The 19,168-nt window shown below is 41.2% G+C and overlaps 1 protein-coding gene across 1 annotated transcript in view; it reads right to left on the minus strand.

Moving 5' to 3' along the window:
- Window positions 1-16,630, minus strand: part of MOB2 (MOB kinase activator 2) — a 118,874-nt gene extending 102,244 nt beyond the window's left edge. The window contains exon 1 of the mRNA XM_061342482.1: window positions 16,457-16,630. Coding sequence (XP_061198466.1) covers window positions 16,457-16,473 — 17 coding nt within the window. The 5' untranslated portion in view covers window positions 16,474-16,630. The remainder of the gene's footprint in view (window positions 1-16,456) is intronic.
- Window positions 16,631-19,168: the final 2,538 nt, after the last annotated feature.

Here is a 19,168-nt window from a genome sequence, read left to right on the forward strand (position 1 = left end):
GTTGCAACAGTCTGATTTAAAACGTACTAAAGAATGATGCCAGAGAAGAGCAGCAGGTTTTCAAAGTCCTAAAGTGAGAAGAGTTACAAAGAATATAAAAAGGTCATTTCCAGTCACAACACAAACCTGACTTATTCTCAGCATGATACCAACAAATCAGAGGTAGCATTTCAACTGATCAGCTGTTTGAACTGGCTTGGTTATATTTTACTTCTTGCAGTCCCCCAACAGAATTGTATTTTCTTCACCTTCATACTTAGATACTATTTATATGTCTCCTGATTAAGACTTTTCTCCTGTACTTATACTACAGAAATAAAATAAAGCTAGGGTTATTAACTTAGCATGTTACTAACCATAACACTTTAAAAATACAAAGATTATTTAGGTTACATGCTGAGATCTCTCTTATGCATACACAAGCAAACAAAAGCACCAACAAAGAAAGCACTCACCTAATGAGACAAAAAAAGTAATCATTCTTTTCTATCAAGGATCCTCACCATTAGCATTTTGGGGGAGAGAAAATTCACTTTAGCACTTACATAATGTTAAGTGCCAATTACATTTAGAGAACGCACCTTCAATCCATTATCTTTTTGTTTCATATTTCCAGTTGCTAAAGTAATTCCTACTGAAGGATTATAATTGGTGAACTGTGCGTTAACATTAACATGTCTTTAAAAAACAAAAACCAAACCAACCAAACAAAAAAAAATCCAAAGTATTACCACAGACTGAAACCCTCCAGACTTTGACAAAATTTAATAAAACTTCAGAAGCTTCAGCTCAGAATAGCCAAGAGGAATATGCAAATTTAAAGTGTTCAAATTGTTCAGGAAGCACTGCAGGTTCAAGAAGACCAAGGCCAATGTACCATCTGGCATCCCCAAAACCACATCCAGGATTCAAGTAGATATTTGTCTTTGAGAAAGAGCTATAATAAAAACATAAGCATCAGAGATTAGAGGAACAACAGTAGATCAATAATACAACTCATATATATAAGCATGTGGTCTTGTTTCCAAATTTCTTTTTGGGGAAGAAACAAACAAACAAAAAAACAAACAAAAAAACAAAGAAACAAAAAAAACCACTAAACCACCAAACCCACGAATATATATATATATTCTATGATTCTATATGTAAAAACTGGTGTATTTTCACCTTTAGAAAACTAATGGTAAACGAAGCGCACAATCGTGATTCAGTATTAACATCCTGGGATACTTTAATTCCACAGAATTTCAAACCTTCTAGAACCAATTCTTTTTCCCTCATTATTATTGCATTAGCAATATCATTAGAAGTTACTACAATGATTAATGATAAGTCGAAAGACAGTCACAGTCCCAAAGGTGTCATTTCAACAACAGGGAACAGTAAATACCAGAAAACCAGTGACTTCATCATGCTTAAGAACCACATGCTGTAATTCAGGACCTCAAAACAAATACAAGAATGAAGTATGATAATAAGACAGCTGACTTAATAACAAATCTGAAAAGTTGACCTTAGCCCAAAAGGTATTAATGTAAAAAAAGAAGGAAAAGATACCAATTCCTTAATCTTTCTGTAAAACACATCATGGAAATGAAAATGCACAAATAACTCTGACTTAAAAAAAAAAAAAGAAGAAAAAGTGTTCCAGTAGTACTACTTAAAGTTTTCCGAACTTAAAGTCAAATCACAAAGTTAATACAGTTAGCACTTTTGCAAGAAGAAACAGATACTGGAAATCAGTGTTACAAAAGTTATTTTAGAAGGGAGATATATTTTTGTCCCTCTATAACAATCAGATTTTTATGAAGCATTTCAACGTCCTGTATGTTGAAAGGGGAGGTATCTGTGAACAGAAGAAAAGATTAAGCTTTACCATCCTGTTATGTAAATGTGGTCTGGATATCTACCTTTGTATCACAGGACCATGCATCATGAAAAACAACAGGCTACCAAGCCTAATACTCCTTTTCTGACAATGACCAACCCTGAACTGATTCAGAAGACTCCACAGATCTCTGGAAATTCAGCTAATTGCCCAACACCCTATCCCAGGAGAAATTTCTTCCTGGCTCTGACTGGTCGGCTTTCATGCATGAACTGAAAATCAGTATTATCCTAGCTAATATTCTTGCTAACATGGTTAATTTTTACAGAACTGAATTATTTACACCTTAGTGAATCATACAACTTAAACCACGTAGCTCAGCTATGAGTTGCATACAAAAATTCTCCTACGTATTAGCATTCTACCCTTCTACTGCTATGCAAGAGGCCAACATTGTTCTTTATTCTTAAAGCATGCTGGCAAGTCAGTTGTCTTTAAACCCACTTTTGCCTTATTCTCCTCCCATTTTTGAACTTGCTGTTGCTTTTTCACATGATGAAGCAGAACAAGTATTTATTGAAGCTTAGGTAATCTGAAGTTCTTCTGGATTTGATTTTGTAACAAGCGTATTGAAGAAGTAATTCTTTGGAGGTCTGAGTCAGTGCCTGCTGTGATACTCACATTGTCTTTTTACTACTAAACTGAAAAAAAATGGTGCAAAGAAGCAAATCCAAAATGAGATTTAAAAGTAATTAACAGTTTCATGTTAGTAGGCAGCTGTCACTCTAGAACAGTATTTGTTTTAGGAACCCTGGGTTAATGAGTAGCCCATGGCTATACGATAACCGCCGTCTTCCTTGAGAGATTAGACTCATTTTTTAACAGGTTTATCTCGCAATATTTTTACTTCATGTCCTGTGCACTCCACCCACATCACTCGTCTCCAGGGATCTTAGGGAAACAAGCCATGAGGATAGTTCCTGTGAGCAGCCACATTATCACTTTCAGTGGGAACATGGGTCCAATTTGGGATAGTTGTTCCCACAGCTGTTTGGTTCTGCCTTCTATTACTCCATGTAAAAAGTCCATACATTTGTGCATATGCTAACAAAAGGATAAGGGCAGAAACAATTTTGCTTAGACTCCAAGAAACTTCATCTTGGCAACATCCTTTTAGAATGATGTGGTATTTTCATCCAAAACATACCGAAGCTAGGATGCATTATCCCTATTATTTTAGGTAATACAGACCAGAACTACTTCATTGTTTGGTCAACAATACCAAACAGGTGAAATTAAATCTCCTTCCATCTAGCTAGTAAAGCTTTGTGTGCTATTTTTCAAAAGTATAAAATTTAGGATAGCAGATCACGGAATTAAAAGGAAAAGGGGAAAAGTACACCTTTGCATTTCACTTTCCTAGGGACAAACGCTCTGGGTGGGTTAGATTTGCATGTGCAGTCTGGCTCCCCTGATACAACAGCCTTTGACCTCCTCCAAGCCTCATATACTTTTTTCATAGCTCATTTAACAGATGTCTAGTTTGACTTCTGGAGTATTTGAATGACATAATAAGACCAGCATACATGGGGCAGTTCCTAAACTCTGGTTTCAAAGGAAATGGCAGAGGATGCAATTTGGCTCAAAGTTTCACATCTCAGCCCAATCACATTTCATTTTCCATCACACTATCAAATCAAGCCCTCCAGAAAGCAAACGTTCTTTCCCGCTGGAGTACTTTGTAATCCACGAAGGGTGCATTGATCTGGTAGTTAGGTGCCCTCAAGTTCAAAACTCACATCATTCAGGAGACATCAGTGTTTCTCCATCTTAGCCCTTGAGACTGATCAGTAGTATCATTTGGTCTCAGTTGTGATATCATCAAACTGCACACACTGATTTTGGGTATAACTATGACTAGAACCTTTGTGAAGTCACAGACCAAATCAAACCACATCCACAGCTATTATAAGAAAAAGTGTGCTAAGTCCACAAGTAGAAAAACATACCACAAGCAAACCATGAGACAAGACTATTGGCCTCGGGAATATAGTGCAGCAATAATGTTTGCAGCTACAGGCAACTGAAAAGTCATAAGAGACAGCAACATGGCATACTGTGATATGTGGGTAACACGTTGCAGACATATATTTGCAAAACATGCATGTGATAAACTATGCCACAGACATTTATCTGGATGAACTGTAAATTACTCCTTTAGGTAAAGCATGTCCTGGAATTTCCCAGATTCAAGTTCTTTAGCATTTGTTTTGACAGCTACGGTTCAATTATAAACAGCAATTCTACTGCCGTGTTAAGATACTACTGTGTGCTGGTTTATAAAAATATCAAGGCTTTAGTAATAATGGAAAATAATTATTCCCTTATTATACCCAGACAGGAAATGATGGTGTATGTGTTAGCAAAATCTTATTATACATATAAGCACCATCCTTATTCCTGTATTTGATTCCTCTCTGCTCAAATTCTGTCTGCTGACTCAAACAGCAATGGCTGTTCACAACACTGGGGACCATCAGCCTGGTGGTCTCTCATGCACTCTCAGGTTTGCTCTCCACACCTGCCCCCAAAATTTTTTACTGTTTTGTCATTGCAAGAACACTTTTCTACACAGCAAGTCAAATTAAGTTAAAAGAGTGGATCCGAACTGTACCTGTTAAAACATATTAAAACCTTGATGGAAGTTGTCATTCAGAAATTAAACAATCTCCATGGTAGCTTCATTCATGATGCCCACAGAAATATTTAACACCCTTTCATTTTACGTTTTTGGCTTTGCTTAGAAATTCTGTGTTTGCACATAGCAAACACACCCTAAACAAGTAGAACCAATGTGTTGAAATGAGTCTGTCTTTATAATAAGTCACTTCCTTCTCAATAAATTTTTGCCAAATAGAAAACAAAAAAAAAAAGAAGAGCCCATGTTTCAGAATAAAACGCTTGAACATGGGGATTTAATGGATCTATCAAGCAATAGTATTTCTTGTTTTATTTACTTAGAAAAAGTACTCCATACATTTCTACTGAAAAAAAAAAACGGGGGGGGGGAGACGGGGGACGGACAACCAGCAAGTGATTTTGTCCTGCAAGGTCCTGGATAATTATACTGTATGTGTTTTATGAACAGCAGAAAATATTTTTTCATTAAAAAATTACTGATTTCAAGTATTCCCAGCCAGTCAACCCCAGAAGTTTTCACTCTACCTAAAACCAAGATGAACTTGATTTAAACAAAAGCATGGATTCTACTAACAAGAACAAGAAAATGCAAGTCAGTGAACATGCAAATAATATTTTGCTGACCTGGAGAGTTATACCACACATAGCAACAGCTGCCTATATTTCAGCGGATGACTGGTACATCTTGCCTGAAACAAGCCTGGAAAACACTTAGAAACACTTTAAAACAAACAAATAAACAGACAACTATATACCTTATAGCACTGTGCGAAAACAGGAGGCCACACTTTGCAAAGTAAGCCAACCACATTGCCTATAAACTTGCAGCTAAATTCCTAGCTGTGCATTAAAAGCATTAACACAGAATCTCCCCTTTCACAGATGAGTTTTCATAGCACTTTATTCCACCAGATCAAGCCTCAACAAGCTCAAGTGACTCAGGCCAGTACCTTCATATTGAGAAGGGTGGGGCAAGAAGAGACAACCTCAATACAGACACCGGGGTTGTAAGAATACAAATCGCCATATTCAGCATTCTGAATAGCACCCATAATGCAAAGCTAAAAGCTGTGCTGTGCCAGAACATAAGGTAAAAGCCTAGCATATGCCTAATAAGAAACATTACTAAACACATTTGAAATAGAAAAATTCAGGTTAGCCTTCAAAAATTGCTCATAACCAACAGCACTGCAATAATCAAGTAAAGGAAGGACCGAATAAGAACAATTGCTGCTAGATGCTCATCGAGGAATACTGTGCAGAAGACAGAGTACTCCTTAATGCCTGAAAAATCAAGCAGCAGAGGAGCATCCAGAAGACTCTCTACCTTACAAGATCAAAACTAGAACTGAAAAAGCACAAACAAAACAAAATCTACAGACATTAGGCTGAAGTATCCCCTTTGCCATTTCTTGTCCAAATTCAAAAATCACCTAATTCAAAAAAATGGCACTATCTGGTTACAATAAAAAGGAGACACAGGCAAGAGGTGTACATATATCAGAACTGCAGGTTAGCACATGTGCCCCAACAGCACATACGGCCCAACCAGAAATTACAGATTAAACAAGAAAGGCTGGTTCACAGAACAAAATAAGATGACACTGGAGGGAGCTAGGTATATCTGGGGATTTAGATAGCCTGGACCAGAACAGGCAAATACTCTCATTTCTAACCTTATCCCTTTCCTAGCAGAGATTCAGATAACCTTGAATGACACAACCAGTGCCTGTGGCTTTTTGAATGTAGGCTGGTGAGCTCTAATTTTAAAGGGTACCAGCCCCCTGCCACATCAGCAGGTGAGATTTATCCAGTTGACTTGGAGCTGTAGTACTAACATGGTTTTGTTCAAGACAGTCTATTAATATAAACAAGAGATACAAGTATGCCCAGAAGCTTTTCCTTTCTTCCCCAAGTACATCTGTCGGTCTAATAAAAGTTATTAGCCATCACTAAAAATTTGGCTCTTTTAAAATCTGATGGAAAGCAGTCACACACTAACATGACAATTGTGAAGGCTACAGACTGGAGTTGCAGCAACACCTGGATATCATCAGAGAAGACTGACTGAAAAGAAAGCTATCATTTATCACACCTGACCCAAACTTGAAACCACAGAGTTAACACTGTAACCTGAGCCCATTCACAAAGTAAAAAACTTGGTGTAAACACAAGGTTTATGCAAAAAATCTTGGTGTAGAAAACACATCTCTACCCAGTTTTGCATAACCAGTTAAGGTACACTGTAAGGAACAAAGCGTTTCCTTAACACTCCCTCCTGCTTTATGATGAACCATACAAAATAAAGTTCTCAAACTACGAAATTCTAGGCTGAAGGCACATTAACGTTGTAAAACAAAGTGGTTTAAAGTCTCACGGTCACCTCTATGCAACCCACTTCACACAAATTCTGTGTTTTATGTATAAATACTGGAAGACTTCTCAGGTGAAAGTCCCAACTACTAACACATTTCAGTGTAGAGAAGGGTCAACCTGGATCCAGCCACTGAACATTGATAAATGCATTCAGTGAACACCTTCCCAACCATAACAGAGGAGAAAAAGGAGAATTCAAAAAAAAGTATGCAGCTATATTCTGAAGAGCTTGAGTTACCAGATGTGGACCATTTAAAAACACAGTTTTCTGCGTGCTTACATCCTAGCTTACTGGATTTACTCTCTGAATGTTCAGAGTAAGAAGGAATTTAATCTATGACAGTCATTCCTGTCTTGATTCCAGTTTAGTTTCTGACATTCTTCACGGCCTTGTCAACTGTATCTAAATTCTGGGAGTTTTTTCTGGTTGTTCTGCAATGTTTTTTTGGGGGGGTGGGAGGTTGGTTGTTTGGTTTGTTTTTCTGTTGCTGTTTGGTTGCAGGTTTGTTTTGGGGTTATTTTGTTTTGGTTTTGAATGTGTGTGTTTAATGGTCTTTTTCCGCAGTTAGAGCTTGAGGATTGTACGAAGAACTTGCATCCTGACCTGTTTCTCTTGGCTGGCAAAATAAAACTAAACACACAAAGCTACCATTATTTCCCCTCCAAATGATAAAAGTCTAGTACGGCTGTTTAGCCATTTACAGTTATCATTTTAACTGCAAAATTAGATTATTTTAAATTACTGCACACTGTCTCAGGAGCAGGGAAGCTCCTAGAGTGCAATTGTTTGAAGTGCTGGAACAAGGTCATGAAGCAAGAGTTCTGAAGATACAACAGTCACCAGTGATATTATAAACAACACAATTGAACAAATAATATTTTTAGATCACATTTATCCATTATAAAGCTCAGTACAATGAAGGAGCAAGGTTTTTGATTTGGTTTGTTTTTTTAGTTGCAGAATAATATGAGTGGAAAAATTGCCAAGGCAGGCATTAAAAAACTTAACCTAGCAAGTTTCATAACCTTAGCACTGATTGTAGAAGGCTAAACATGGGTTAAAAATTATGAACAGTTTTACTTCAGTAGTATTCCACTAGCAGAAACCCACATTAAAGTTGTTTAATAGGTCAGCAATGACCGCAGATTATGCAGATCCGCCAACGTTGAGTCCAAACTTGTATACACAGCTATCTAAAATTTGCAGTCTCTTATTAATTTTACTCTTTCAAGTATACTTGCTCTGGGCCCACATCCAGTAGATGCAACAGATGGGAACTGCCAGTGAAATACGGTAAAGCTATGCGGGCCACCATGCATGAGCCAAGCTTCCCAAAAACTCTCTTGAATGAGATTGCTGAGTTCAGCCAGGCACCCAAAATACTGCCTACCTTTTTCACATTCACACCGTGACGGAGCCAGCACTTTTCTCAGGTAGATGAAACATGATTTAGAGCAAATTATAAATTCTGAGTTATTCATAAATATCCAGTTCACTATGAGTATATTTATAGTTTAGACATAAACCGAATCTAACACAGTAGGCCAGCAACTGTGCCAGTGCTCTGAGGCCATTACCTGCTCAAAGATGCCAGCCTTATCAAGGAATCTCCTGTTTTCAGACATTCTGCAGTTCTTCCAAACAACTCAGGCAGGAGGATACATCATCAAAATATTGTTAATTATTTGCAGAGTAATTACCACAAATAATCACATTAGTACATGAATACATTCAATTGATTTAAGTCCTTGCTGCCACCAAAAAGAGTGTTCCCTAAGCTTTACATTCCCACCAGCTCCATAGCGCTATTAACATTATTCATGTAGCTACACAAACAGGCTGCAGGAACTCAGCTGAAAACTAACCTTAGGAAGGGAAAAAAGATTAGCTTTCAGTCAGATGAGCACCTTAACCTATCAACCTTCCTGAATACTGATGCTAGCACAAAGAAGAGGGTAACATGCAGAGAGATGCAAGGAAGGAGTACTGCTACCTTTTAGAATGCTCAACTCCTTCTAATGAAAGTAACAGTTCATTTTACTCTAGGGACCTCAAGACTGATCTGCTCTTCTTGTCCTGCAATAAAATCCCTATTGGAAAAGGAATGCGCCCATAAGAACAAACCAGCATTCACCTGCATTGTCCTGACCGAATGAAAGTAACTGCCTAACAAATTCTGTGGTCTGCTCAAGTAACACAGGTTTCAAAATGCAGGATTTATTTGGCCTTCTCTCCAAGAAATCAATAATTAACTTTACTGGGACACTTTAAGGAGCAAGGCCCTGAAATTTTTTTGTGATTTGTTTTGCACTATAGCAGAAAAGCCTTAACAGTGAAACTCCCAGTAATATAACTGAACACTTTCAGAACCAGAGACACGAGGGAACAACATGCCCCAAAAGTTTAAATTGCTCTCATCCAGTCCCAACTCCTTTTCTAAAACTATTATAGCCCTGGAAACTCATGTTTCAAACTAACAGCACCTTTCCACTATTATACTAATGAATATTACAAGTTAATATTTAATGGAGATATTCTTTCACCTGCAGAATATACTAGTTGTTATCACAGCTAATTTCTGGTTTAGCAGAGGTACAGTGCTCAAGTATTACAAGTATATGAAATAATACAGATGTCTCCTAAGTAAACAGTGAACTGAGTGCAAGTGGCTTACAGACCTAGATTTATCTGTGGAGAATAAACCAGGACTCCATAGGTAATGTTACACCTATAAATAGAAGTAAATAAGGAACACATGAATATTTCCTGCCCAATGGGACTGGACATGTCTGATTTACTGGTTATTTTCAGCTTCCACAAAGTGGGGAAAAGAGCCTGTGAAGCCAACAATGTGCAGGGAATGTAACGCAAAGGAAACACCTGTTGTGAGATCAATTAAAAACCAGAATATACATAGCATGTAAGATGTGAAAGGTGAGAAACTGCAGCAGAGTTTCTAGGGGGAAGACTGCCTTATAAAGGCAGGAGACTTTCTTCACCGAAGCTGACTAAAGGGAAGACGGGGAAAACATTCCTTACGGTTACAGGAGCTGACAAACTTTTAATGCTCTTCCTTTCTTCCTATTTATAGAAATATTTGCTATAATTAGGAAGTTTCAAACTGTACCTAGAATAAAAATCATTAGCTACCTTTTTACATAAAGGCCTGCTAGGCAAAGACAACAGTACTCTTCGTGGTTCAACTGTATTACGCACCAGCCAACCTGACAGCTGAGTATGTATGCTGCATGATTTCTAACTGTTCCCGCTACATGATGCACTCTTTACAATTAATTACCTTGATGGGTCCTTTCCAATTTGAGATGTTCTATGATTTTATGATAACGCATCCTGTTCAAAAGCAACCAAGATTTAGTCAAACAGCTGAAAAAAAAAAAATAGTATATTGGATTTTTACTGACTCAGAACTAGAACACTTGTGTGTGCTTTTTTCACATCTAGTCCTTAGCTGTTCCAGCTCAAGACTAGAACCTCTCTGCATAGCAATATTACTTATATTTCACCATAGTGTTTCTTTAACTGGACAGTGTCTTAAGGCCGCCTTAGAAACTTCCATAAATGCAGAATGGATGACAAAAATCAGCAGGATATTTTACCTTCTTCAAAATCACTGCTGGGATAATGTGGCAAAATCCTAAATCCAAACCAAGTGGAAAACCTGCTAGCTTTATTTTAAGTAATAAAATTTGTAAATGTCATTTACAAAGGACATTTATAAGTAAATAAAACAAATGCATGACACACAGGCCTTCTGTACTAGCCAAACCTAGCAGTGTGCAGTCCTTGAGAATTTCTCTTACAACACTCATTAAAAATCCTCAGTATAGCATATATTAGGAAGAACTGAATTTGCACAGTTACTGTGCTGTCTTAATGAAACATACTGTCCAGCTACCTGTCCTGGTCAGATGATGACTATGCAAGGCAGTGCATATACATGGTACTTACAATGCATTAACTGACATTAAAAATAAAATTTGCAAGTGAGAAGGCTGTTATATTGGGTTAGGCATTCTTCAGTTTACAGCTGTAGCCCCTTGCTCTATCTTGCAGATTACAGAACACCTGAGTAGACCAAACCTGTCTGTTCCATCTTCTGGCACAAATGTTCTGATCAGGACTTTGCTGCTTCTAGCATCTATGTTTTCCTGATTTTTCTAGGCCATTGCTTTTCTAACTGTCCTTGAAGCTGAAGATGTAGGATATGAGAAGGATAACCTTCAGTCATTTTTAGCCCTCCTTTCCAAGTCACCAGGACAACATACGAAAGGACAGATAATTGAGCAGTGGATGATATGACAGTATGGCAAGCAAGACCTACAACTTAAAAAACTAAAGACAGGAGGAATTCCTACTGCAGGCAGCCCCTTCTCTTTTACTCCATTTACACTCTCTGGGAGAAGGAGCTGTGAATCTGTAGAAAGGCAGGAAGATAATACACTTGTGTAGAGTTAGCATGCTACCACAACTTATTTCTTACTGTCAAAAATCCCTGCACAAGACCTAGACATCTTGCTTTCCACAAGAAAAAAAGTTTTATTACACAACAAGTTTTGTATCTAACTTTTTAACAAGCAGTCTTCCCTCAGGGAAAAAAAAAAAAAAAGAAAAAAAAAGAGTCTAGTCACACTAAACCATGTCACCCAAAGCTTTGTGCAACCTGCCCTTGAACACTGCCAGGGATGGAGCATTCACAACTTCCCTGGGTGATAGCGGAATAGACTTCACAACTCGTTGAAGTTGTAAAGTAGGTATGCTTTATTCAGCTGAAGGTGCACGGGGGAATCGGTCCTCCAAAAGGCATGCACCCCTCAGTGCCGATTTCCTTCTACATTTATCCTGTAAAGTCGTACATATGTATTAGGTTGCACAATACGCCTATACGTATTTATATTCTATCCCTGCTTTGTATTATAATGAGCTAAAAGGCTCTCCACACATGCGCAGTGCCTCCTGGTGGTCTTGGGCAGGGGTCTTCAGATGAAGTAAGTAGTCTTCCTCTTGTGGGTAGGGGTCTTCAAGATGAAGTAAACGAGTCTTCCTCAGGCTTGAACTTTTTACCTCTGGTCCTCACACATGCTCTTTAGGAGCTGGATGGGTCTGGTCTATGTCCAACTGATTTAATGAGCTATTCTCTTCATTGGGAGGTTCTGGCCCTCCTGATAAGGCATCTGCTAAGCTTGTCAAGCAAGCTATAACTTAAGCAGTACCCCCTTGTACAACCCCCCTCTGTACATTCTGTCTAACCCCCTTGTACAACCCCCCTGTACACAATAGGCCACATCAGTTTCACTGGGCAACCCATTCCAGTGCCTCACCACTGTCACAATAAAGAACTTCTTCCGTATACCTAACCTGAACTTCTCCTGTTTAAGTCTGAACCCATCCAGTCACTACAGTCCATGATGAAAAGTCCATCCCCAGCATCCCTATAGGCCCCCTTCAGATATTGGAAGGCTGCTATGAGGTCTCCACGCAGCCTTCCCTTCTCCAGGCTGAACAGCCCCAACTTTCTCATCCTTTCTTCATACTGGAGGTGCTCCAGTCCCCTGATCATCCTCGTGGCCCTGCTCTGGACTTGCTCCAACAGCTCCATGTCCTTCTTACGCTGAGGACACCAGAAATGTACACAGGACTCCAACTGAGGTCTCACAAGAGCAGAGTAGAGGGGCAGGATCACATCTTCATTGAAGATTTTAGAGGTAGCATTTCACTTCTTGAGGATGCAGTTTTTCTTGTCCTCAGAGGCATTCAAGCAGCAGTCAAGAGGGAATGCCATTAGTTTATTGAAACAATGAAAAACTGGAAGATCTTTCCGCCTCCTCACCTATTTCCTAAGACCCTCTGGTCTGGTCTACATGCTGAAGGCTTTTCAAGTAGCCGATACAAAGCTCTCCAGCTTATTTCTGCAGAGGTATGGTTGTGGGGTTTTTTTTCCCCAGTTTAAGATGCATCTACCCAGTTGTTTTGTCATTACAACTGTGTTAAACTGTTGCAGTTTTCTTAGTTTCAATCAGCACAGTCTATTAATCTGCTAAAATACTACTATGGTACAGATGTAGCCTCAAATAATGTTTTGTGGTTAACAGGTAATTTTTAGTAAAATACTTGGTTTCTCTCTTACTTTCTTTACGTAACAGTTCATAAAAAAGGCTACAGTTCGCAGTCCTATTATGAAAAAAATGCAGCATCAGTCAATGTGTCAAGTTTACTAGTACCACTAGTTTTACTCCTTTTTAATAATGAATTTTAAAACAGATTAAAAAGCAAGTTTCATAACTAAAGGAACACTCCCCATCTTTGTTGCTACTTTGAACTTCAAAACAGATCGATACCATTTGTAACACAAAAGCCTAGAATCTCTTCCCTCTTCCAGAGAGGGTAATATAGATCTCCATTAGATGATGGTGAGCAAAGCAATTAAGCAACACTGATCTCTAGTCAAAAGTGCACTGAAAATATATTATACGCACAACAACAAAAAAAGCTCAGAATAGTTTGGGTTTGGTGGTTTTTTTGTTGTTTTGTTGGGGTTTTTGTTTGTTTTTTTTTAATGGCAAGCATGCACTGCAGAAACCACGGTCTTTCACCAATATCTGTATTAAGGCTATGTTCAGTATAAGGGCTTAACTGACTGACCACAGAAAAGACTTAAGGTTTATTCTGGTGCTAAATTGCACGCTGTAATATGTCAGCAGCTCCTTTCTTTCTTTTTTCTTTCTTTTTTTTTTTTTCTTCTTTTCATTCAGCTTTCTCCCCTAGGACTTGTCTGGACTTTGAAGCACTTGGCTGAACAGAAGGCTGCACCCGGAGAAATTCTGCTGTGTGACCACACAAGCCTATAGCCATTTGTTAATCCATAATAAATTTATTGTTGTTTATAAACTTCAGCTTCCATTTTCTGTATATTAAGCACTCTGAGGCAATCAAGAGACACTTGAGCTGCTGCCCTGCATGGTGCGATTAGAACTTACCCTTCCCCCACTTTCCAAGAGACCACAATTGAAGGGTAGGACCAGCAAGGAATAAAGCAGATCTCACGATAAATCGTCTACTGGATAAATGCGACACGAGTTTGAGGGGTAGAAATCTAGAACAGAAGTAACTGTTACTGCTGCCTAGTTTAACACCCACTTGAAGGTTAATTTCTCAGTAATAGGAAGCTAAACCACAGAGTGTTTCTCACAGCAAAACATTAAGAAAAAACGTGAGACATACAAGAAGGGTGCAGAAAGTTCATGGAAAGCTGGAACTGCAAACCAGCACATTACCAAAGGAGTTAGGAATAAGAAAGATCACAGTATTAGCAGTGACACTTACTCAGGAGAGAGTGACAACACCCAGAAGCAGACCAATAGTTTGCTCTGCAGGGTCAGTGAGATCAACACAACCTGATGGGTTGCTGCAAGTGACCGTTTTCCTGCTGTTTCAGAAGGCTTTTCTGGAGCCCTTCCCTTCTCATACAAAAGACCCAAACAGCTGAAGTTTTCACAAGGCTGAGCAAGTAACATTACCCAAACTTCTGCCCTAGCAGGCTAATGTTCTGAGTTTCTTTCTCAAACATTTTCATTTAGACACACAGTTGCCAACAACAGCCATCCTGAGTTAGGAATGAAAAGAGAGAAAGGGTCTCTCAGGCCTTCTACTCCCTTCTCTCTTTAAAATATCAATGCTCTCCCTTTCTGCCATAACCCTCGCCAAGTTCACTCAAATGTAACTATGAAAGTCTTAAATGAGAAAACGTTAAGAGCATCAGTGGGACAATACTGGGTTTGGTCAGGCAAGAAATGTATCAGGAAATAGCTAAGAACAAGTGAGTAACACACAAGTGACTCAGGATCCATTCCCATTACAATCGGGAAAACAGGCAAGTCTTTTTTCCACACATGCACCGTTCCACCCACTGCAGGTAAAAAAAGTACAGAGCAAATGCCAATGTTTTTCATAGCAACTTCAAAAACGACAAAATACTTTTCATGAGAAAATCGGCACATTAACATACGGAGAGTTTGAGTGAACTATACCTTGATTCTTTTCTGATTTACAACATAATTCTCACAAAATAAGTACAAATGTGTACATAAGGCATTTTGAGTCACACAAGCATCTTGTATGAGTCGCAACTTTTGTAATTTACAGTGTCACTTTCTGACACATCAGCTTTTACTTTTACAAAGTAAATAAAGCAGACCACCTGTGCTTTGTGGCCATCATGAAGCCTATCAAAACAAGCTTCTCGTTTATATTTTCGTTAAGATCAAGTAAGAATAGAGTGCAGCCCTCTGACTTACAAGGCACAAGTGTTGCAGTACACAGCATACAGACCCCTTCACAAATACTGCACTTCTACTGCTCAGCTTGCAGGAGGAAAACGCAGCCATCAGCTACTGAGCATTCACTCCGTCACAGTGAGGAGTCAAACTTCCAGTAAAACATCACTGGTATTAACAACAGCTCAAGTGTTGGCCACCTCTAGTTTGAAGATAAGTAACAAATGCCATATTTTCATGAGCAAACAGTTCAGCTGCAGACAAAAGGCAACAAATACAAGTGACCTTTCTAATACACCACATCAAGCATCTGTGACAAAATGGTTTATTTTGCATTCTAGGAGGCAATTCAGATGGTAAAGATCCCATTCAGGAACCAGACTAAACTACTGTAAAGAAGGGCAACAAGTTATCACTGCTATACTAGTTTCGCTGAAGCATAAACCCACTGCTCATGCGATTTTGAAGCATAATTGTTCACAGTTCACCTGAGTGCAGGTCACCAGCACAATTCACGCAAGAAGGAACCGAGTTATCTTGCTCAGAATACCGGTAGCATATCAGGTCACTCCCATCAACTGCATCTCCCTCTCCTGCACTGAGGTTTTCAGACCTAAAACCAGCAGCAAAGCGCTTGCTACCTTCTGCCTCCACATAATTAGCACTATTAATCCAGGCTATCCAAGCCCCCTGGCGTGCCTCTGATTTGGCTTTAATCTCTGCCGAGGCCTCTTCCTCCTCTCCACAGAGAGCCATTTAAACCTTGGCAAGCCTTTCGGTTTAAAGCGATGTTCTGTCGCAGAAGGATTATTCCCACACGGTACTGGTGGGAAGCACCTGCAACGCTTGTCCTCCTTTAACCCCTCGGAAAAGGGACGAAAGTTACTTTTTCAGAGAGAGACCGCTTGGGACTAGGCGCGGGCTTCTCCGCACCTCTTCCTTCCCGCAGGCGCGGCCGACTGCACTCAGCGCAGCTCGGCTCAGCTCCAGCCGCCTCCCCGGGCGCTTCCCCGCTGTCCCCGCACACTCCACCGCCTTCTGTCACCTCCACCGCAAGAACTGATTAGTCATTTGCGCCGCCCGCGGGGCGTCCCGCTTCCGACAGCCGACCGGCGCCTCCCCGCTCCGCTCCGCGGGCGCCCCGCGCTCCCCCACCGGCTACCCCCACGGCCCCGGGCTGCCCGGGAGCGGGGAAGCCAGCCCAGGCCAGGGCCGCTCCGGCGGGTACATGTTCCCCTCGGAAGAGGGGGCCCCACTCACCCCATAAGCCAGTCCATGGCTGGGTCCCGCCGCGCCGGGAAGCTCCCGCGGCCGCCGACTCGCCGCTCACCGCCCGCTCATGGGTTCACCGCCGCCGCGGGCGCAGTGGCCGGGCTCCAGGCCGTTCGCTCACTGCCGGGCTGCCCGGCTCCGGCTGCGCGGCGCGCTGCGGGCGGAGCTGCCGCCGGGTCCCCTCCTCAGCCTGACACTCGCTCACTGGGGCGGCCGGAAGTAAACACACGGTGCTGGCGGCCGCCAGGCGCCAACCCGGAAGCGGCCCCCTGCTTGCCCCGCCTCCCGCTACCTCCCGGAGCACACTGGGAAATGTAGTCCGGGAGCTGCCGTGAACGCTCTTACGGCCACAGGATCCCTGGGCTGAGGGGCGTGGGGCTTCGCAAGGGACTTCTTCGGGGCCGAGGCATCGAGAGGGTGAGGGAAGCTTGGAGCTCCCTCAGGGCCGCTAGGCACTGACCCAAGCCATTCCCATCTGGAGACTGCTGTTCTCATCCCTTCTGGCATCCTGAGAGAGCCCCAGAGCCTTGGAGGTGGGACACACGCTGGCTGCCTCCTCCAGCTGCCTCCTCCAGCTGCCTCGTCCTTCCTGCTGCTGGCGCACCTTGCGCTCCAGAGTCTCCTCTTAGACGCAAAATCTCTCCTTTCTTAGTTCCTCTAAGTGCGAAAATAATAAGCTCCACAAAACCAGCAGGAAGTACCTGCCCACACCCACAGGCAGTCTGACATCGCACCTCTTTAAAGTGTAAACGATCCCAAATTTTAAAGAGGAGAAATCCTTTCTGTGCAGATCATTGAGGTGCAGCTTTTCCAACGGCTGTGTGAGACAGATGTCCACTGATTTCACCCCCTGGATCAGCAGCACCTGCTTAGGTGGAGATGTTTACAGAGGCAGGTCTGCTGGGGGTGATTTCATGCTCCAGGCATACATATTAATTAAAAGCTATTTGTGGAGATTAAGGGAGAGTGACAGTTACTTCACGGGACACCCTGCAGTCACCAGCTTTCTGAATGGTGTCTTTCAGAGGCTGTTGGAGCCTCTGGATTCCCCCCCTGCTGTGCTGGAGGCACAAAGGACCCTCCCAGCCCAGTGGTGCTATAGGTGTGGGGGTCCCCAGAGCCCCTCATGCCACAGGCACCCACCCGTGGCCCCACTCATACAGAAAGAGTTGGTCCCCAGCCATCAAACTGACTCCAATGAGAGTTCCAACCGAGCAGCATCATCCTGGGGCTAGTAATGTACTGCAAGGGAATGTCATGGGGTTGGTTTAATAAGACTGTGTCTTGGTCATGGTTGTTTTGTATCCCTCTGTCTTGAGGAAAGGTGCTAGAATTGTTTTGTATTGGAAACCATATTGCACCGTCATCTTTGAGCAGACCTTCCCTCTGAAATCTGCTGGGGATCCCTTTGCACAACACATAGCTGCTTTATTTTGCCATTCTCCTCTAACAAAATTTCACACTGAGGATTAATTGGGTATCTGGCACTGTAATATAAGAAATGTAAGAAGAACAGAACTTGAAAATGTGTATGGTCTGTGTTCAAGTGTAACACCTACATTTTATCTTTTAATTTATAGTTTTAGTCATTTTTGTGTTTAGAAAATGTAGCACGGGATAGGAAAGATGTCTCTTGCAGCAAAACCCACATACTTTACTGAGTGCCTGGAACGAGGATTTTTTTGCAATGTTTAAAGTACCAGATCAAACCATCTGCAGAAAATAATTATCCTTTATGCACACACTTGATCCAGTCATTATCTGCAAACATTTGAGAACAGATGTCCCTCATTTGAATTATGTTTTCTTGTTGGCCTTTGTTAGGAGTGTTTTTAGCAGGGCATTTGAGGATGAACTCCATCCAATTTTACTGTGGGATGCGTTGTACCAGGAGTAGAGTGTTTAGTCATATGACCCACGTTTTAAAGCAGAGATGACTTCTGATACAATGAGTTTGTCATGTCAGATTAGCTGTTTTCCTCCTGATTGCATCAAAGAAAATGTATGACAACTAGCACTAGGAAACCACTCGTGCAAAAGAAAGACAACTAACGTCTATTTCATTAATCTTTTGTATCAGACCTTCCAATGGCAGAAGGCATTTATCTGTATCTCACCTAAGGTGGTTATTTTATATTTTTTTTTCGTTGTCAAATTGACACTGCATCTACTGCTTTTTTTCCTTCTCCCCTCAGCCACTGGAAACCCAGAGGTCCTTCTGGTAGACCAGGCATTTCACATTCATCCCTGTTCCGTCAGGTCTCTCCGTGAGCAACTCGGAAGAGCAATACCAATCCAAGAGCCTTCAGTGGTTGTTTGTAAACCCTCTAAAAATGCATAACAGCTGTTATTTGTTTGACAATAGCAAGCCTGGCAGGCTGTGGGGCTCTTTTGTGCTAAGTCCTACGCACACCCATAAAGAAAGGGTGCTCCTTGTTCAGAGCCACGGACCTGCAGACCCTGTAGGACATGAATATAAGGTGCTTAATGACAGACAGTCTTTGGCATACAGATGTGGTAATAAGCAGAAGGGATTGTGGAGGTTTGTAATGCTTGACATTGGAGGGGGTTGCACAGATACTTCTCTGGATTACTATCCCACATCTTACTTGTGTCTAACAGGATCCCCTCTGCTCTTGTGAGACCTCACTTGGGATTACTGTGTGCAGTTCTGGTGTCCTCAACATAAAAAGGACATGG

Source organism: Neopsephotus bourkii, unplaced genomic scaffold (genome assembly GCF_033783945.1).
Source record: "Neopsephotus bourkii isolate Nb327-2 ecotype Australia unplaced genomic scaffold, CSIRO-AGI_Nbou_v1 NB_1792, whole genome shotgun sequence".
Classification (NCBI taxonomy): Eukaryota; Metazoa; Chordata; class Aves; order Psittaciformes; family Psittacidae; genus Neopsephotus; species Neopsephotus bourkii.